Here is a 22,082-nt window from a genome sequence, read left to right as displayed (position 1 = left end):
ACGCCCCCAGCGCCCACAGCGTCCCCTGCGGGAATCGAACCCAGGTCCTCTGAGTATCTTAAATACCAGTCCCATTGATGTTTACATAACCCTGTCTTCTACCCTGAACCATCCCAAACTATAGCAAAGTGAGTAATAGGTGGGTCATGGGCTTGAGGCCGAGTAGTAGCCGTATCAGTTTGTCTTGGGAGGTTTGAAGTTTATTTTTTTGCGACATCGAGTGAGGGCTCTCCAGCTAGAGTCTTGTTTTTCTAGAGTTCGGTTAAAAAAGAAGGAAAAAAACCATGGCAGGCTAGTTTTATTTTTTACTGACCTGTGCAGCCTGACCAGAGGCTGCGCAGGGGTATGTGCGCAACGGCTCGAAAGTACCATAGCATTAAGGAGAACTCCTTCTAATGCTATGGACCAGAGCTAGGGTGTGCCGGTGTGCAAGCATAGACCATTAGTCAACCTAAATCTAGCCTCGATCTCCAGGCTTTTATTGTTTAACCTAAATCTAACACACCCATGCATTATTCATTTGATTAGCTGCAGCTGTGTTGCTTACATCACGGTGCACTTTAAGCAGTGGCGGATAGTAACTAATAGGCCTACATTACTTTTGTACTGTACTTTATTTACATTTTTACTGTAACGAGTATCGAGTTTGTAATGAGTATCTGTACACAAAGACACATACACGGATTGGCCGGAGCAAAAACAGTCTCCGGCCTTTGGCCATCTGGCCTGGCGGAGACAAAAAGCGGTGGGAACCCAACAAAATGCATGATTATGGTTTTAATATATACATAAGATAGATTTTATTTAGTAAAAAATATACAAATATATGAAGGAATTAGTACAAAATTGCTGTGCATATCTTTTGAGGCTAACACTGTGCAAACTCAATTATAAATGATTTTCTTATATGTTTTATAAAGTTGAGGCAGGGTGGCCCCCAGAGTTTAGAGGGATGTAGCGTCCCCCAGGGGTCCTTGAGGGGGTTCCAGGGGGTCCCCAGCTAAATGACTTATAGTGAGGAACCATGTTGACCTTAACAAGTCTATAACTGCGACAGCGTACAAATGGAGCCAAACGGACCCTTATGGGCCCTTATGGAGTTAAATGAAACACTTGGGATTTTACAGTGTATATTGGGGTCCCACAGATACATGATTGTATCAATATAGGGGGTCCGTGGCCTAATGCATGTCAAACTGGGGGCCCTTGAAATGAAAAAGGTTGAGAATCACTGCCTACTGGAAGTTGATTTGATGTTGGTGTCAGCAATCATAAAACCATCTATCCAAACATGACGATCTAAACTGCAAATGTACAAAGTGAATTGTAGAATCAACAGAGTCAGATGTTGTCTTGGTTGATTTCAAATTCTGAAACATTTCAGAAGGTTACGTTATTTTCTCATGAGCGGTTTGTGATAATAATGAGGGCTGTGTTTTCAAATATGAAAAATATGTCCTGGCATAACAAAGTGAAAGAGATACCATCAATGTCAAACTCGGCCCACAGCAACAACTTTCTGCTTTTGTATCGTGTGTGCATGATCTTTGCACCAGCAGCGGCTAAATGATTGATTATCGTTTATTTTTATTTTTATAATCGATTAGTTCGATTAACTGTTACACTGCTAGTGCGGTTTGCAAACCTTTCTGGTGGAAAAGGCAATAAATGCCTGCTTGTTGAAAAGAACTGGATTTTTCTGTACATGCATGCATGCTCATTCCATCCTATCATGTCATCCTCCTCCACATTCACATTGGTTTGTTGGCTCGTGTATTCAGTTGTTTGTTTTTCCATTTACTTTTCCCATCCATCCATCCATAGCTCATTCACCATTCATTCTGACCTTCAGGGACGATATGCCTTATGTACTCGTACTGTATATACACTCCATCGTGTCATGGTGTCCTGTGGCGAAATGAGCTGACCTGCAAGATCACAATGCTCGTTGTGAGCTGCAGATCGACTCTTTCTGCTGCCGGACACCGTCGTACGACAAAATATTCCTCGAGCATAAGCCATCCTTTCTCGTTCTGTCATACAGTGAACGCACTGATATTCCATTGCCTCAGGATTCCACTTTGCAATCCAAAGAAATGCGGATTGAAACCAGAGCGAGCTCCAACACACTGATACTGTACGTACCATCAGGAGGCAGGCGTAGGAGCGCTGCTCAGAGTCCAAACTGAATATTGACCCACATTTACTAATAAAACATACAATGACAAGATTGAGGGGAGACAAAATCATCGTCGTCCAATGATGGTTCAGTTCAGGTCAGGGGGCGTGAGTGTGGTGGGGGTCGCTGGAGCATTTGGAATGAGAGTCTACGAGAGAAAGAGAGAGAGAGAGAGAGAGAGAGAGAGAGAGAGAGAGAGAGAGAGAGAGAGAGAGACAGACAGACAGACAGACAGACAGACAGACAGACAGACATGATGTCATTATTATTATTATTATGTTCACCCCTTTTTTCTCCAAATTGAGTCATTATGCCAATGAATTCCTTCCCACTACTTGCCACTGCTGTTTCACCCTACTGGCTTACCTGCCAGTGAGGAGCCCCCACCGGCCCCCTCCTCCTACTCCTCCCTGTGTGACTCTGTGGTGGAGGGCAGGTACTTTACCCCCCCCCCCCCCCGTGCCATCCGAGCGCCCATGTTGTTATTCAGTGGTGGACAGTAACCAAGGACATTTACTTGAGTACTGTCCTTAAGATTTGTTTTTAAAGTATCTGTACTTTACTTAAATTTGTATGTATGTATGGATAGTGAATTAAGTGTGCAGTTTGTGAACAAAGCACCAGCTAACGCGCTAACGTGAGCTTTATGCGCTAACATTGATAACGTTGCTTATGGAGCTTGGCCTTCGCTGTATGCGGATAGCAACATGGAAGTAGCTGGACCCATCAGCAATTTACTAAAATGTATATTAACGCTAAAATATATACAGTGTAGGCCCCTCAGCCTAAATGATAATTAGCCCAGGGGCCTCTTTGAGTCTTAACGCGTCCCTGGATAGCAGATTGGGGTGATTGGCGTAGCAGCATCAGCTGAGGTTTGCTGTGTTTGGTCTACTTTTAGTGTGGACTGTAAATGCCATAGCAGCCCCAGCTGAGCTCAATTTCTTTCTTCATTCTTTTCTTCTTCATTAACGGGTGAAGTAATGCGACACAAGCAAGGATTCAAGGCTTCTTGGCGTGTGTAATTGGCATAAATAGGTGAAAAAAATACATTTAGTTTTTCCTCCAAGGCGTCTAGTTGTTAGTATTTTAATAGTGCAGCTGTTCCAAATAAGGGATAAGACCCCAAAAAATAATTTGGCCAGTAAGTGTAAGATGACTGCCACCCACACTGGCATCACGCTGCAGTCAGACTATAGTGTCATGTTACCATGACAGAAACATCATTTCACAACACAGCAGTTGTGTTCAATCTGCACAAGCAGACTAATATCAGCCCAGAGAAAACCATAAACAAGGGAAACACTGTTTCTTCTTATTGATTAAAACAATGTGGTCATTGTTATGATTAAGAGCTCTCGATTAGGATTGCCTGTTTGATGATATTGGATCTAGTCACGGAAAAAGCTCCAGCTTTGGAAAAAGCTGCTTTGGGCGCAGGCACCCTTGTGTCAATGTGAACACAGATGAAGCATTCAGTTGGTGCAGTGGTTCCAAAACCTTTTCTGGATCAGGGCCCACTTAAGAAATCTCAGAAGCATTTGCGGCCCACCCACCTGGCCACTTAACATGGCAGCCAAATGGGTGGGCCGCATGCATTTCAGAGCATGTTTATTTTAATGATCTATCAATCGATTGGGTTCCAGCTTGGATCAATGGAACTGATGTAATATACTTTAAGTTCCCATTTATCGGTATCAAAATGAAAATATTTTCTTCAAGGTTTTAAAGGAAAACTTATTTTTTTCATAATACATTTTATATTATTAAAATAAATGTTTTGCCAATTATTTAGGGGTCCACTTGCAATATCCCCATTGCCCTCGATTGGGCCCCAGCCCACAGGTTGGGCATCACTGATAACATTCATCGTGTTTCTGTAAAACTTGTGTGAGTGTTGAGGACGTGCTAACAGCAACTCATGCACAGCAGCTGTGTTGTAAATTAACAGCAGCTGTATTTTAACTTAAAAAAGGCGTCTGAAAGTGACACATTGTCATGTTACTATGTGAAATATTGATATGGATGATGAAACTGAAGGGCTTTGCAATTCCCAATTTGCTTCAAATGAAGCAGTGCAGACTTCAGTTAACACCACTAACCAACGGTAGCTCCGTCTCACAGTAATAGACCTTATTACGGGGTAGATAAGTACTAGAATGTCCAACTCAATTAGAAGTACTGTTACTCCACTTAAATATTACTTAAGTAGAAGATTACCTGTGTTGAAAGTACATAGGGTTTAATGGTAGGGTAAGGGATATTCTTCGGTTAAAAGAAGGTTTTTTGTTAAAAGGCTAAAGCTCTATATTCTGATAATAATCATTATATATTGTTACGTAACATGGGTCTTCCCAGCTCTCCAGCTCTTTGATAATCAGTAAATACCTTTTGAGGTGGGTTGCCAATTTCAGCCAATCAGAAAAGAGTACCCCTTCATCAGCTTCAAATGTATAGTGTTTTTTTTTTTTGTCTACTGATTTCTTTGTGTCATTCCAATTTCACTTGTTTATCCCGTATCCTGTATGAGTTCTCTCTCCTCATTGGATAAAATTGGTATCACAACCTGTATTTTCTCTTTTCTGTTTATTAAAGAGCTGGAGAGACGGGGAGACACATGTTACTGAACAAACACTCTATGAGTACTATCAGAATATAGAGGTATTTAACACTTATTTTAACAAGAAAATACCCCTTGTCCTATACCTTTTAGTGGTTAATATAAGTGTGCAGTGCAGGCAGTGTTTTCTTACAGCGTAGTCTCCAAAGCTCCGTCTCTCTCGGTGGAGGAGATAGCAGAGGACGGAGGAGATGGCCGTCTGCACCAACGTGAAGAGAAGCAGAGAGGACTTCACTCCTCTGCTCAGCCTCTGGAGAAGACAGGAGAGACACAGGCCTCGTGTTACTTACAGACGTCACGTGCATGCACATTCTCTGTCACATAACCTGTCACAGAGGTTTAGTATTTAATAATATTCATGAAAGAGTGATAGTGTCATTTTTTTGGGGCCGCTGTGCTTTATAATGCACATGTTTGAGCGACTGTACTGTACCACGGTGGGATGTTTGGTGACAATGTTTGGTGACAGTGTGGTGTTTGGGAACAGTGTGTGGTGTGTGAGCGTGTCTACTTGCCACGGTGTGGTGTTAGATGACAGTGTTTGGTGACAGTGTGGTGTTTGGGAACAGTGTGTGGTGTGTGAGCGTGTCTACTTGCCACGTTGTGGTGTTAGATGACAGTGTTTGGTGACAGTGTGGTGTTTGGGAACAGTGTGTGGTGTGTGTGAGCGTGTCTACTTGCCACGGTGTGGTGTTAGGTGACAGTGTTTGGTGACAGTGTGGTGTTTGGGAACAGTGTGTGGTAGAGATGCGCGGATCGCGGTTTTAGCCGCGGTTGCCGCAGTTAACCGCAGTTTGGGTGGATTCGGGTCAATCAAATATAATTATTAATTAATATCGGATAAACCGCGGGTGAAATATTGCGGTAAATAAATTAATGACATCTAATATATCTATCCATAAAATAGCTAAATCTCTGCGTGCTTGTGTCTGTGTGAGTGTGTAGAGCAGCCTCAGTGCGATGCGATCTCAAAATGCATTGATTTAGCCTATGGAATGTCGGTGCGTCTTTTTTTTTTTTTCAAACCGGTGCTGCGCTGGCAGCAGAGCAGTGCGCTCTGTATGTTGGATGCCGCATGTATGTTGGATGCCTGTATGTTGGATGCTGCACAGAGTCTGTATGTTCAGCGCAGCAGAGCACGTGCGCTCATGTTCAGCGCAGCACCGGTTTAAAAAAAAAGAAAAAAGACGCACCGACATTCCATAGGCTAAATCAATGCATTTTGTGATCGCATCGCACAACTAACGGGGAATACCAGAAAATAATAATATTTTGACATACGGGAAAGACGGTTGGTGCGGATATTTAAATTGGCTAATATAATTATTGCGGTTGGATAACGGGCGGATAATTAATTTGTACATGCGGATTCGGATGACGTGAGAGGCCATCCGCGCATCTCTAGTGTGTGGTGTGTGTGAGTGTGTCTACTTGCCACGGTGTGGTGTTAGGTAACAGTGTGGTGTTTGGGAACAGTGTGTGGTGTGTGTGAGCGTGTCTACTTGCCACGGCGTGGTGTTTCTCATCACAGGTGTCGTGCTCCGTCTTGACACACGGCGACTCAGCGTTTTTCCCCAGGTCCACGGAGTAGATGATCAACGCCAGGACCGCCAGGGCCACGGACACCACGCTGACCACCAGACACACCCCCAACTGACCACAAGCACAGTTCAATGTCAAACCATCACATGTTGGAATGACAGTAACAGCAGTGGTTATCAGAGTGGAGTCCGGCGACCCCCCAAGGGTCCTTTTGGAGGTTCCAGGGGGTCCCCAGCAAAATGAGAAACAGCAGCCCTATTTGATATTCTGATCTACAAGCTCACAAGCGTACAGATATGGATCTGCTATTTTGCTATTGCTCTTACGGGGGTCCCTGGCACAAACTCTTTTCAGATGGGGGTCCACAGACAAATATATATCAATTTGGGGGTCCTTGAATGTTGGATAACCACTGGTAAAACTCACAGTTTTCCTGCTGCAGTATTTGTCCAATATGATGGCAGCCACTCCTGCAGCGATGAACTGTAGATAAACAAATGTTAGAGCAGAGCATTGGATCAACAACATAATCCCACTGTTTCTGGATCCATTGGACCTGGACCACTGGTGCATGTCTTTCCTCCTCTCTAACCTTTTTGTCTCTCTACATTGTCCTGAATAATAATTTTAAAGTATTGTAATCTTGTGCGCCCTATATACAGTATATATTACAGTATATATTATTACAGTATCTATATCATATATAAACATACAACATTTTCCTGTTAATTGTTCATTTTTAGATCCCGCGTTTGTTGGCTAAACATCATTGTGGTTAATAAATCACACGTCTGTGAATGAAATTTGTAAATCAATCTTTTGGCCGGAGACTATTTTCAGCTAGACTTTACAAATCAATCTGTGCTAACAATAACGTTACTTTGAAGTTACACGTTTCAGGTGCTGAAATGAAATGGAATCCAAAGGCTTTCTAGAAAATCCAGCAAGCCAGGGTATGCTTTGGAAGAATGTCAAGTATACAGCGAGTCGTATGTCAATGGGCTAGACCAGGGGTCTTCAACAGGGGGTCCGGGACCGCTAGGGGGTCCTCAGAATTACTACAAATCTTTGTGCGATAGGATTCTTTTTTACATTAATCACTTCAACTCTAGCATCCCTATTCTGAGAACTTTAGCCACAAATAGCAGATCTACAAGCTCACAGCAGCCGCGCGAGCCGTTGTGAGCTTGTAGATCTGTTATTTTCAGTAAAGAGGTTTAGAGTGGAGATAAAAAAGAGCGGTCCAAGTACAGAGTGAAAGCTCAGGTTTTCTAAGTATTGATAGTTTAAGTGGTTAAATGTCTGAAAATACAAATGAACATAAATCCAACATACACTGATGACAAACAAGTGAAAAAGTTTAACCTGCAACACAATGTCAAACAATATGTAGTGGGAGGGTCCCTTCTTGATCTCTGTCTCAGCTAAGGGGTCCATGACCTGAAAAACGTTGAAGACCCCTGGGCTAGACATATCAGACCACTGGTACTTTAAATGCTGATCACATGAAGATTAAGTGCTACTACAAATATTTATATCAAAGCATTTTATTGGTCTACATAGGAGCCAAATAATGAACCAATGGGTCTGGTCTGATACATTTGCTGCATAGCAGTCTTTAATTATTAGCATTGTGCAAACAAAGATGTTGGGAAGACATTTGGGATGTTTCACTTGATGTATACATAGTGTATTGTATATACAGTCTAAGTAGGTATTTTTTGTTGGTTTTGGAATGGTGTATGTGTATACTTTGTGTTAAAGCACAGATCGTAGTGTAATAGACCAATTATGTGTTTACCAACATTGAGACTGGACACACAGGTGATTGTTTCATGCAATCAATTCCCAACATATTGTTTCGGGGTGCGCTGGTTTCAGTACATTCAACCTCCTCTTGTGTTTTGGCTAGTGAGGCGCGTCCTAGCGAGACATGACAGAATGGGTTTCATTTGGTGCCGGCCTGCGCGCGCATACTGGTTCTTATCAGTGTTAAGGGGTCTATACACATGACAATAACGTTGAACTGGTCTGAACTGAACTGATGTTAAAGATGGAGTGCCATGATATTTTTAAACCCTAAAACCCGATCATAAGGTATTATTATTATGTAAGGATTTTTTTCAACAAAAAAAAAGTGTACAGTAAGTGTTAAAATGTTGTTTTTATGTAGACACACCCACCAGTGCATTAAGTATACCTGGTTCTCACCTTAGCACCTCCTCCACCACCTTAGCACCACCCACCTGTCCTAGTCCCTCCTCCTCCTCATGCCCACACCTGTTGTGTTATGATAATGAGGGGGAGGGTGTGGGCTTTGTGATGTCACTAAAGCGCTGTTTCTCTATTGGCACATTTGACCCTCAAGGTTTCAGCCTCCAGGAAAAAAATCCAAATAGTCAGAGAAGACATAAAACACCATAAAAACACCACCGGGGGGCTTAATGAAGTTCTATCAACCTCATAGACACATGAAAAACAGAAAAAGTGCAAAAACATGGCACCACCTCTTTAACTTGGCATACTGTACTATGTCAAAGTTACACACTTGGGGCTATATTGATTTTGAACTGGGTCTCTCTCATCCCAATACTAAAACTTCCATCCGCATGTTCTCCACTCTCGTCGTTTCCTCGTGTCTTAGGCTCATAGAAGAGGACAGAGGAATCGATCAGGTTCACTTTAAGGCTAAGTCAGCGTCATTTGGAAGCGACAGCAATGACTTATGACGTGTCACACATCTGGATCTCTGGACCACTCCAGAGCCCCGGGGGGTTGTCATGTGGAGGAGGACAATCTATACATCACGCATTCCGATTAAAATCCTACAAGAGACTTGATGTATCCCCTCTGATCCTCGTTCCAAGCGGCTTGGAGAGCCTCCTATCTCCTCACTCTCGGCTCCCTAAAAGCCAATTAAACACCTGAACCTCCATATTCTGGAGGGAACATCAGCACAAAAATAGCCGATCTACAGGCTCACAACGTGTCGCTTGTTATATCGGCTATTTTTGGCAAAGAGATTTGGTGCAGACGGGGGGGGGGGGGAAGCGGTCCAAGTACAGAGCCAACTCAGGTCCAGTTTACCAAGTCTAGAGGGTTTCAGTGATTAAAGGGATAGTTCACCCCAAAATGACCTTTTTTCTATCGATAGTAGGCAGCGGTTCCGGTAGGAGACACAGAGGAGACTCTTTGAGTCCCTTTAAGCTCTGGGACGCAAACGATTCCCGGGTCACGCCGGGGGACGGAAGGAGGCGAGGAAGCATGACTTTGATTTGACCGGTGTGTTCTGCAGGGCTCACCCACCGACAGGCCGCTCCACCACGGTACTCCCAGGGTGACCACCTCCGTGAACTCAGTGCAGTGGAGAGGAATGGAGTAGAGGATGACCATCACCCCCAGCATCACCTGGGTCACCTAAAGATACAGATACACAAACCGCTCAATTCAATCATGCATGCGCACACAAATGTGCACAGACATTTTCTTTATGTCTGTGTGCACATTTTCGTGTCGGTGTGCTCCATATTACCAATTACCATCTACAGGATATGACTACACCACTGGTGGACACCATGGTTGTATACAGGTTCAATGGAGGGAAAAGAAACAATGGTGATTGTCATGACTATTCAAATAATAATATGATTATCACCACGACAATCACCATATCATAATATTATTATGATATTAGGAGTAGTACTGTTGGTGGGTGTAGTAGTAATAGTAGTTGCAGTGTGCTTAAAAGGAAGATGCTAAACAAATTATCCCGACGAATAGCGGAATCTATACAAGCTTGAAGAAACTGTACAGAAATGTGTGAAAATGTGTAAAACATTTCTGCCTATAATAACATGCACAAAACGGGGACACTATAAAAGGAAGATATCCTCCAAAAGGATCTTCTCCCAACACGCACACACACACACACACACACACACGCACACACGCACACACACACACACACACACACACACACACACACACACACACACACACACACACACACACATACGGCTCACCCCCAGGGCTTTGGGGTCTCCCTTCCGGACACTGGCCCTCAGGGCTTCCTGTCGGTCACTGAGCTTGCCAGCGTTCTCGTCCTCGATGACTCGCACCGACAGGTCCCTGGCCACTGACACCATGGTGGCCTCGCTCCAAATACCCCCAGGGCCTTCTCAGCGTCTTGGAGACACACATACTGTCAGTCACTTTATACATCATAGAATATCGTCGCTGTCGGGCAGAAACCTCCTATCTCCATATTCTTTTTGTGTTTTTTCGTAAATCAACACCCTACTTAATGATCATACTACGTACAGTTTTGTGCCAGGGACCCCCAATACAACATTTGTGTTGTTAAAATGTTAAAAAGAATTATCCATATTTATTCAAGTTTTTTTTTTTTTTTTTTAGATCTGCAAGCTCGTAGATCTATAGGTTTAAAGTGGACAAGTGGTTAAACTGATTTTGATGCCATATTAACTACTTTGGGTGGGGTCCCCCTGGAACCTCCCCAAGGAACCCTGGGGGTCTCCGGACCCCACTTTGAGAACCACTGTCCAAAGTTACTTTACTTATTTATGTATATATATTTATTTGTGTGTGCGTGCGTGCATGAATGTGCATGTGCGTGTGTGTTGTCGTGTGTACGTGTGTTTTCATATTATAGATTATTTGCCTGCCTATACGCCATGTGTGAAATAAGTGCATTTCTCTTGTGGGATCACTAGTTTTATCCAATCTTTATAATGGGATCTGATAAAAGAAATGCTATTGATGCAAAATGATAACCCCCCAAAAAAAAAAATCCCAGGACACATTCCTCTTTGTAATGTTCGACAGAGAATATACAGGGTTCTAATAGTTTCACCATCGTGTCCTATACCCACTGAACGCATGCACAAACGACATAAATAACATGCACGGTATCAACCACTGCCCCTCTCCGACGTAGCGTACTTAGTCATGGATGGATGAATAGCAAAAATAAAAGACTTATATAAGTTCAACATGTTGTGAGCTTGCAGATGTGCTATTGTCGCTATTTCTTTTTTTGAAAATGTTGCCCATAAAATCGGGACTCCGGGGTTGTTAATAAGAAGAATAGCTGATCATCCTACCTCTTTCTCCTCCTGACCAGTCCAACAGTGGTAGAAGTGACCATACAATGCTATACATAGGCTATAGGACGGCCACTCCTTGAGATCTGGTTAGATTTCACAACCTCCAGGTCCTTGTCCTACTCCTGAGTGTGTGTGTGTGTGTGTGTGTGTGTGTGCGCGCGTGTGTGTGTGTGTGTGTGTGTGTGTGTGTGTGTGTGTGTGTGTGTGTGTGTGTGTGTGTGTGTGTGTGTGTGTGTGTGTGTGTTGCTGTAAAATGACTCTTTACTTTGTTTGCGTTTGTCTGCATGCGTGCGTGTGCGCTATCTATTCTAAAGGTGCGCTCGTTTTGCCACCGTGCGCTTTCATGGAGCGCATGGATCAACGCACGGCGCGCTCGGCGGAGCGCCAGGAGGTGAAAACCAAACCCATCCGTGTGGAGTGGACGGTCCTCCCTCGTTCCTTTGCTTTTTGGTTTACGGGATATTACAGCAAAAAAGTTGATCTCACGCACGGTAACGGAGGAGTACTTTGATGTGTGAAGGAGACACCCTGTTTGCGCCAAAGATTTCTGCATACTTTTAAAAACGTTTTTTTTTCCCCTTCATGTAAGTAGCCTACCAGATTTGTAATAGCCTAATAATCATTTTCGATTTAAATGTTGATTGGACGTTGTTGTTCTGCATAGACCGAGATTCTATGGCAGGCTAATGATTGAAACGGTTATAATGCAAATCATTATTTATTCTTTGTTAAACATACTGGCAGCACCCAGATTGGATGTCTTAAGTAGGCCTAGAGAAAGAGACGAAACGGAGGTTCTTCAACCATCACTTTGGACACGGACCACACGGTCGGATAGTTTACTTTACAGCCTGATCGATGATCAGTTAGGCTAGATATAGACCAGTTTTTGGCCATGCGACACTGTCGCACACTATATGGAGTGTAAATTGACTATTACATCTTAAACCTGCAATCCGTAGCTGTTTAGGCAATCTACTTCTCGAGATTTGAACTAAGGTCTATACCGTGTGAGAAAGCAACTAACTCATGCAAGTTGTCATCCCGTTATTGTGCTTATAAGCTTCATACAGCCTACCTGACAACCAGTAGGCTAGGGTGTCCTACCCGACCGCCACAGCCTCTAAATGTCTCAATGGAGTCCATCTCCATTAAACCACTGCAGACAGTCAGATGTCAATCACATCATGTGATAGTTATATGGATACAGGTCCAGTGGGCACCTAAACCTTGTTGTGGGCACATTAAATTGTCTTTTTTTCTTCTTTTTTTTGTTTCAAAATGTAAAAAAAGATGAAAGAATAATATTCTTTGGACAATGGTTGAAAATAATGTAAATTATGCATGATTAACATGCACGGTAGCCTACATTATTATCAGACCTTCAACTTCTTGTTTATCCCCAAAATGACTGACTGTCACAGGTTTTGTAGCAGTTTGTAGCATTTGTGGAAATATTGGGCCTTAAATGTAATAACAAAAATACATATTATATGTATTTGCCCCCTCATTGGCAAAAATAAATATTAATATAAAATCATTAAGTATTTTTTTTAAATCGTGCCCATGTGTTCTCAGGGGCCCAGTGTTCAGGTTACCATATTTAAACATACTGTTGGAAAAGGTTACCTACAGGCTATGTAGGCTATTTATGCCTTGGTAAAAGAATGTCAGACCGATGTCTTGATACAAGGCTATATAACCTTTTATTCATTCAAATGCTGCTAAAGAATGGTTCAGGGGTCTTGCATAACTCAACCTTAAAACCCATTTGATTGTTACCAAACATGTTTTATAGCATTGTTTGTGCATGATTCCCAATAACTTACCCACTTTCAACATGGCATCCTTGCATGATACTATAGGTGTTTTTTTACCCCCTCATTATTTTCAAAAAATTTAAAACATTGACTGATCAAGTTCACAAGGTGTTGCATCATGACATATTTTCATGTTAAAAGTTTTTTGTGAAATAGATTTGGTTACGTAAAGGATTTAGGCTACTATTCATCAATGGTGTCCAGTGGTTCTAAAAGTGGGGTCTAGTGACCCGCAGGGGTCTTTGAGGCCCTCAGCCTTAGCCGGGGCCCCCCTTGTAACCCCTTCAAGTTAGTTGAGGGTGTTCCAAGGGGTCCCCCAGCTGAATTGTTGATTGTTAGTATAGGAACCAAATGGACCCCTACAGGTCTGTAAGAGTGTACAGATGGAACCATTATTTTGTACACTATATTAGAGTTCTAGTGGTCTGTGTGGCCCTAATGGGCCGAAAACTGTGGGTCCACTGGACTAGTAGGCTGCAGGTCATTCCAGATTCAAGTACTGAAGAATGGCGCCCCCTGCTGGAGCTGTCAACCTGGCCTTGCGCTGCTGGTACCCACACTGACCACTAAAGCAGTGATTCTCAACCTGTGGGGCGGGCACCACTGGTGGTCCGTGAGGGTATTGCAAATGGGACCCCAACCAATTGGCAAAACACTAAGATTTTTATGATAATATACAAATATAATGTTTAATGTTTTTGTTTTTTTTACCTTGAAAACAAATGTCTTTGTGATACCGAAAAATATGAACTTAAAGTATACTATGTTAGTTATTTATCCAGGCAGGATTATAATCGATTGTTTGATCATTAAAATAAACATGCACGCGGCCCACCCATCTGACCATTGACTGTTGTCGTGTTAAGTGGTCAGATGGGTGTTATAGGACCTCTTGTATGTAATATCAAAAGAAAATGCTTTTGATATTTTCAAGTGGGCCCTGACCCTGATCCAGAAAAGGTTGAGAACCACTGACCACTATAGTCAAAATAGACTATCAAATAACACAATTCCCCTCTATTGAAGCTGTTGTTTGTCTGAGAGCCTGTCAAAACATTTCATAACCCACTTTGGAGTTCCCACTGACTGGTTGAAAAACACACACTAAAACCCTCTATAGTGAACAAATTCATCAGGACTGGCCCTATACTTGGTTACTCTTGTTTTCCCAATAGGCTCACAAGGTTTCTTTGACGAGCCAACAGGCTAATAACGAGTCACTTTGTAACTTGTTGTGACCTTGTAGATCTGTGATTTTCACCTAATGTTCGCTTCAGAATAGGGATGCTAGGTTTCGTGGGGTAAGTTAAAGTATAGACCTCCATGGATGACAATGTTACATTGTAACAAATCAAGCACTGTTGAGATCACTAGAATAATACGTGGACAGCGATGGGCTCATTTATACTCACTGTTTTTCAGTTGAATATCCGTGATTTCTTTTGTTTACCCTATGACTAATAAACCACCCTGATTTACAATATCCAGGGAATAAAAGCTCTCCACTTCCTCTGAACATCATTTATCGATTTCACTGTCTCACGGTTGTTCCTCCTCCTCGGCCCTGTCTTTTTCCTCCGCACATCTGTTTCCCATCCAGCCGCATTCCATCGTTTCCTCGGGGGGATTCGGACATGTGTTTTTCATGAACTAATGCTCTCTTTCTCTCTCGCGCACGAACACACACACACACACACACACACACACACACACACACACACACACACACACACACACACACACACACACACACACACACACACACACACACACACACACACACACACACACACACACACACACACACACACACACACACACACACACACACACCCTCTGTTTCACAATCTCCTTTCCCCCTTCACTCACTTATTCCTGAGTTATGCTTAATTGTGCGTGGGTGTCGTGCACAGACAACAGCAGATCTACACTGTAGATCTGCAGTTTTTGGTGCGTGACACTGGCGAGCAACTAGGTATAAATCACTCATGAGCACACTTAAACGTATTGAGTACACACACGCACGCGCACCCACACACACTTACATACACACACACCACCACTTAATTTTATGTGGCTTCATGCAGTCCGTTGCTCTGTTAAGTTTTGTGTAGTGTGTTGTGTTGTGTTGTGTTGTGTGGTTTGGCAGGCTGTTTGTCTGTTCATGTGTCTGTTTCTATTTCAATGCTGCTGCCCTCAGTTGCATCATCGTGCACATTATCTAGCATCCATTACAATCACAACTGCTTTTTAAACTCTCACTTCCTGGGAACACTTTGGTGCACTATATCGCATTACAGTACACATATACTATTATACAGGCAGGTACAGAAAAGGGGGCTAAAAACCTTTATTTTTAACAAGGCATTTGCCTAGATGGACTATAGCTGACCTTTGATCTGAATTTTATTCATTTCACTGTTTTATTATTATTATTATTATTATTTTAGTTTTTGTTTGATATGTAGCACTTTGAGATTTGGTTCAAATATAAAGTGTGTTACAAATAAAATAAAACATCATTATAGTTACACTATAATCACTTATATACATTATAACAATATCACTTTAATACAGTATAACAATATACTGTACTATTAGGCTTTGCTATATCGTTTTGGCCCAACTGCAGTGGTTACCAGTGACGTTTTGAATTGATTTAAAAAGTTTACTGTTTTAAAGCTCTTATCGGCCTAGCTCCTCCATACATTTCCCATCTGTTAACCCCACTTCTTGCCCCAAGGTTACTTAGATCATCCACTCATAAACTCCTTTCAGTTTCCCATAACACAGCTCAAAACCAAAGGTGACGGGGCCTCTCCGTAGCTGCACCTCAACTAATCGCCCATCGCACAATGAAGCGAGCCCCTCCATCGATCATTTTAAATCCAATATAAAGACCCAACTTTGTTTCTATTAAAAATAGTTTGTTGTTGTTTTCTGTGCTTTTCTGTTTATGATTATAGGCTTTGTTATTGCTTTGTACGTACATGGACTGCGGTCAATATGCTGTTATTGGTCTTTTGGAAAGCACTTTGGGTCAACTGCTGTTGTTTTTAAACGTGCTATATAAATAAACTTATCTTGACTTGACTATACTACATTACAACATTATGCTACTCTGTACTATTAGGCTATACCAGTGGTTCTCAAACATTCTCATGTCAAGGATCCCCAAATTGATAATGTATTCTGCTGCTGACCCCGTTTGAAAACATTTTGTGACAGAGACCCCCATAAGAGAAGATGTGTCAACATGTTTCAAGATTGTTTGAAAATAGCCCATCTACAAGCTCACAACTTGTCGCATCACAATGCGTTGTGAGCTTGTAGATCAGCTATTTTCAAATACCCATACAATAAAGAAGGGCTTATGTGTTTAAACTGGAACCCCCTCAAGGACCCGGGGGGCCCCTGGACCCAACATTGAGAACTACTGGGCTATTACTAGCCTACTATATTCATACCCTTACACTATACTATTCCATTATGCTGCAGTATACTATACTATTATGCTATGTATGTGATTGTAAATTAATTCTTTTTTTTTTTTTCAGGGACATGTCGTCGGCAGGGGCGGGGCCAGAGGCAGCAGTTGGACCCAGATTACATCGTTTCTTCCCCTTGTTTGACCCTGAGGCTGTCGCGGTGAGTTCAATATACCAGCCAGACAGTCAACCAGTCAGTCAGTCATCCAGACGACCAGAGCTACTTACATAGTGCAAGGTTGGCGTAAGGCTTAAGCAGTACATGGTTTTATGCAACAATCACGGTTAAAGTCATCAGGAGTCATCAAATCTAGGGATTATTCTTTCTTGGGAACAGATTGGTAGAGCATTCACATGAACCATCACTCCTGTCCTTTAAACTGAAGTAGTACTTCATTGCAATTCTGATACAGAATGTAAGAAGTGGGTATATATACTCTACCTCAGACTGGCATGTGTCTTTCTGTCTCTTTTGCTGTTTTATTTAGATGGAGTAGAGTGTAGAGACAGGGACGTTGAGGGAACTTAGGGCAGAGACAGGATACACAAGGCATTCTCAGACTCCCATGTGTCTTACCAAGCTGCGGCCACAAGGTGGAGACCAATGACCACATTGATTCATTGATCATGCATTACCTTTCACATTAATCTGCCTGGATTCATTCATGTTTTTATTGACAAAAATGTAAACATAAACATGTATTTGTAGTATCTGCAAAACTCAAAATATCTCTTATTTTGTAAGCTTATTGTCTTTCATTGTCTGCAAATGTGAGTGTAAACTGAGTGCCACATGTTCGGGAGGTAGCAGAGACATACAGAAATATTTAATCAATAATAAATACATACAATGATACGATCAATTTGTGTGTGTGTGTGTGTGTGTGTGTGTGTGTGTGTGTGTGTGTGTGTGTGTGTGTGTGTGTGTGTGTGTGTGTGTGTGTGCGCATAGGTGGTGACCATCCTGTTGGGACTGTTTCAGCTCCTATTGACAGCTTGTCTCTACTACCTGGATTCCAGTTTACCCAAACTCTTCCAACTGCCACTAGTTGTAGGAGCTCTTGTATGTGTTCTATTCTACCTTTCCTTTCTAGCTTTCTTTCTTGCATTAGCCCCTTTGTTACTCTTAAGCCCGAGTTATATTTAGCTACGTGCAGATGTCATGCGCCAAATTAGCTGATCTACAAGCTCATAACGTGTCACAGACTTATATTAAAGCTATAATATGTTTTGAATAACCTAAATACAGGCTATGATTTGGGAAAACAACCATTACAGCACAACTGTGCCCAATGGGACTGATATCATATGCCATGTTCTCTTTCCTATTGCAGATTGTGGCAGCAGGATCACTCACCATGGCCAGTGAAAAGTCTCCCAGCAGACAGCTGGTAAGTCCATGTATAACCAAACAATGCAGTATTACATAGCCAGGCAATCAAAGATCTCTGCCAACTGATACAACTGGTGACAAATGAATGAATTCCACGAATGGGCTAAAACTGGGTGTGGAAACAATTTTGAAAAAAACAGAACAAAAAAAGAAGCATTGTGTAACCAATTCAAAGACTACTGTTTTAGCTTATTTAAATATATTATTTAGATTTCCCCAGATGTGTCAGTATACGCGGAAATCTCTGATCGTCTGGCTACGCAAGGCTACCAAGCCTGTGACATTTACAACGTGTCACATTGTGAGCTTGTAGCCCTGCTATTTCAATAAATATGATTTTTTTTTTGTAGCTCTGTTATTTTTGCATTTTTTTTTAATTTGTCATAATCAATACATTTTTCGAGTTTGAAGTGTTGCACGCAGGGCCGGATTACCCATAGGCCGTAGGGGGCGAGTGCCCTGGGGCACCAGCCAATTAACCTCACTCCGTCAAATGGAAGAAGCTTGCGACACACATTTTGTTTCACAGCGTACTTGCATCTGAGACTCCGGGCGCAGAATCGATGACAGACGGAGTTTCATTTTTTCAAGCTACTAGGCAGGTGATTGGATGATCCCGCCCCTAGCAGCCGCTGATTGGTTCGTATGCGCAGCGGTTCGGGCAGCTTTACTCTGTGAGCAATCCCAGACCCTCCTTCCTGAAACCAAATGCAATGCAATGCATGAGATTTCCGGAGGGAGGGGGTGTTTACCAGGCTACCAGCCAATGGGAGGCACCAAAAAAAAATATCTATTTTCAAATAAGAATGAAATAACATAACCCTCAACCTAAAACTGAAATGAAGTAAACCAAAAACCGGAAAGAAACTAACAAAATCCGTAAAAAAATCGAAATTTTCCGCGTGAGTGCACGATTTCGGCACACACGGCCGACCTCCCCCAGCCTCAAGCCATATCTCCGCCCCAGGGAGCAGGGGGGGACCACTTCAACTTGAGGTCGCCCTGGGGCACCATATAGCACCATACTACTCCGGCCCTGGTTGCACGTCTAGTCTAATCGGAAATTAGCCTTTTTCAAACCCACTTATATGATTAGCATTCCACAATGTTATGTATCCATCTGTCTCTGTTCCCTCAGCTTCGGGGATGCGCTGTCATTAACGTGGCTGGCCTGCTGGGGGCGCTGGTGGCCTTATGTCTCTACTCTTATTCGATCAGTTCCATTGGGGTGGCAGAGAACTGTGAAGGTCGTTCTCGTGACATTGCTGATGAGTATCACAACGATTATCATCAATCAATCAATCATTTCAAATGTCCCATGGAGGTCATGAAGGTCAGTGTTTATGTGTATATTAAGCCAATGGCATTCTTTATCACTGTTTCTCAAACAGTGGTCCACACACAACTAGCGGTCCATGGCATAATTACAGTAGCCTGGTAAACCCTCCCTCCAGAAATCTCATTTGTAATTTATTATGCGATTTTCCGGAGGGAGGGGCTTTACCAGGCTATACAGGTGGTCCATGGCGAGAAAATAAATAAATAAATAAAAATAATTAAATAACCTGCCATATTTAGCAATAATGTTTAAATGATCCATCAAATTTAAGATCTTTAATTTATTTCATTTAATAGTGGATGAAAAAAAACTTGAAATAAAATAATGATTAAGGGTATACCTTGTGGCGTGCAGTGTCACACACCAAAGATCTACAACTCACAAATACATTATGAGCTTGTAGATCTGCTATTTTCGGTGTGCGACACCGGCGTGCAACTAAGTATAAATCTGTCTTTCAGATCATTAATGTTCAAATTAATAAAATAAAACTAAATTAGAAATGACTGTGTCATGCCTTGTTATATTCTAAATATACAGATAACAGACAACATATGTTGTGGGGGAGGTGGGGTGGGCCTTCGGCATTGTTCAAAATATGCTCGTGGTCCAGAGCTAAACAATTAATAAATATAAACATTGAGAACCACTGTTCTATACTATTCTACTGTAAATATAATTATATTATTGTAAATACATGTCATTCCTTCTCTCCTGCAGTCCATGGTCTGGTGTGTGACAGTGCTGCTGCTGGTCTACGACATACTGGCTGTTGTCCTGCACTCCCTCGTTTCTGTCTCCGCTCTCAAAGCACTCAGAGCAAACTGATAACAGAACAACAACACACAACAACAGACCCAAATGAACACACCTCCCCACGGTGGTCGTTGTGGTTCATTTTAACCACATGAACCCTGGCGTCCCTATTTTGGGCATTTATATTTTAGTTCAAAAATAGCTAAAATAGCTGATCTACAAACTCACAATTGGTTATTTGAGCTATTTGTTGTACGACAAAGTATATAGGGCTTAACCAAATTAACCCTAGTGTCCCGATTCTAGTCATCATAATATGCGGACATTTGGCGAAAATAACATTCAGCAAAAACAGCAGATCTAGAAGCCCACAATGTGTCATGTGGGCATTGTAGCATTGTGGGCTTGAACTAGGGGGGGGGGAAGGAAGGGCCAAGTACAGGGCCCTGGAGGACTAGGTTCAACTAAGTAACTGGTTAAAGTAGTAGTTCACCCCAAAAATGACTTATTTTCTATCAATTAAACACCCCATGAAGCATTGAATTCATGGAGTTGTTTTAGCTTTTATCGCATTCCTAAGCCAATAATTTGATGACCGGCGGTCTCTCCGGTAGGAGACACAAATAATCTCCTTTGTGTCTCCTACTGGATACATTAAATCTACACAAATTCAATGCTTCATAGGGTGTGTAATTGATAGAAAATAAGTCATTTTTGGGGTGAACTACTCCTTTAACAATGGAAATGGTGTGTACTATATTATTTTAAATCTCAAGTCAAATGTCTATAGTTCCAGTATGGCCCTCTACTGGGGACTATGGTTTGTGTATTTAAATGAATTGCATCACTCAAAATGACTTTTTGCTGAGCTGTTGATGCTATGACAATATGACAGCTAAACACATGTTTATGTGTGTGTATTCAGTGAATGTAAATGTTTACTTTTTTAATTGTATTGCTAGGCCACACGAACAATCAAATTGGGTCATGTTTTACTTGCAGTGGAATATGAGTTGGAGTAAGAGCCTTAGTCTTCAGCATCCTACGAGTAAACAATGTCATTTGCATATATAACATAATGATAATAGCCTAATATCACACATTATGTATTATTGTATATTCATGATGTGTGGTGTCATATTTTTTATGCTTTTGTATGTTTCCTGTTGTGTATAAAATAATGTTAATAAGCAAATAATGAAATAAATAAGAAAATGTTTTGAGACTGAGGTTTTCCAAACTGTGTTACTTATTTTTAATGCATCTTTCAAATGTCAAGAATCATTTGCCATGATAAAACACTTAACAGTATTGAGTGGACAGGGTGGGCCAAACACATAAAACTGCACTGCTGCCACCGCCCCAACAAATCTAATTATGAGCCTCCATCAAGAGGGTTTGGTCTTCTAGTAGGGTCTAAATGCCGTTTCAGACAACTTTCTACATTGTCAACAATATTTTATGAGGAAAGAAAATAATTCCCTGCCCTAAAATGACAATATTTGCCAGTGACACAACTGTTCCAAACAGGCTGGCAGCAGCAGATGGAATATTGCTGTCACGTAGGGGTTTCCCTTGGAATCAGCTGAGCGCAGGACTGTACCACTTTCGTAGCAAATAGGGGGCATCAACTGTGTAATCACCATTTATAAATGTAATATAATTCAGCACAACGTGACAATAAAAACACGAACGACTTCGATACCAAGGCCACGGTATATATCCAGTTGCTGTCTGCGGTGGTGATGCGCGTTCGACGTTATCAACGTTTAACCCCCAAAACATTCCCCTGGAAAACGGACGACGCAACGTGGACCAG

At 42.0% G+C, this 22,082-nt stretch overlaps 2 protein-coding genes across 3 annotated transcripts; one reads left to right on the top strand and one right to left on the bottom strand.

Moving 5' to 3' along the window:
• Positions 1–652: 652 nt before the first annotated feature.
• On the bottom strand, positions 653–11,594 carry LOC308074508 (membrane-spanning 4-domains subfamily A member 12-like). The gene is made up of 7 exons (XM_080413973.1): positions 11,465–11,594; positions 10,364–10,526; positions 9,648–9,758; positions 6,768–6,824; positions 6,306–6,452; positions 4,933–5,049; positions 653–2,327 (listed from the first exon to the last, which is right to left on the bottom strand). Exons 2-7 carry the CDS (start codon positions 10,484–10,486, stop codon positions 2,268–2,270), a joined length of 615 nt encoding a protein of 204 aa, XP_080270099.1. The 5' UTR covers positions 10,487–10,526; positions 11,465–11,594; the 3' UTR covers positions 653–2,267.
• Positions 11,595–11,864: 270 nt separating this feature from the next.
• LOC308074532 (uncharacterized protein) lies at positions 11,865–21,492 on the top strand. Of its 2 annotated transcripts, XM_080414006.1 has the most exons (6): positions 11,865–12,051; positions 16,845–16,935; positions 17,728–17,838; positions 18,110–18,166; positions 19,307–19,501; positions 20,228–21,492. In XM_080414006.1, coding segments are annotated over exons 1-6 (564 nt in total). In that variant the 5' UTR covers positions 11,865–12,049; the 3' UTR covers positions 20,336–21,492. The 2 variants fall into 2 exon arrangements, with proteins under 2 accessions (XP_080270132.1, XP_080270133.1); XM_080414007.1 differs by lacking the exon at positions 11,865–12,051 and having other exon boundaries at positions 16,835–16,935.
• The last annotated feature ends 590 nt before the right edge of the window (positions 21,493–22,082 follow it).

The sequence above is a fragment of the Gymnoscopelus braueri genome (genome assembly GCF_963280865.1).
Source record: "Gymnoscopelus braueri genome assembly, chromosome: 2".
Taxonomy (NCBI): Eukaryota; Metazoa; Chordata; class Actinopteri; order Myctophiformes; family Myctophidae; genus Gymnoscopelus; species Gymnoscopelus braueri.
The sequence above is the reverse complement of the archived record's forward strand: the minus strand, read 5'-3'. Positions and strand labels throughout refer to the sequence as shown.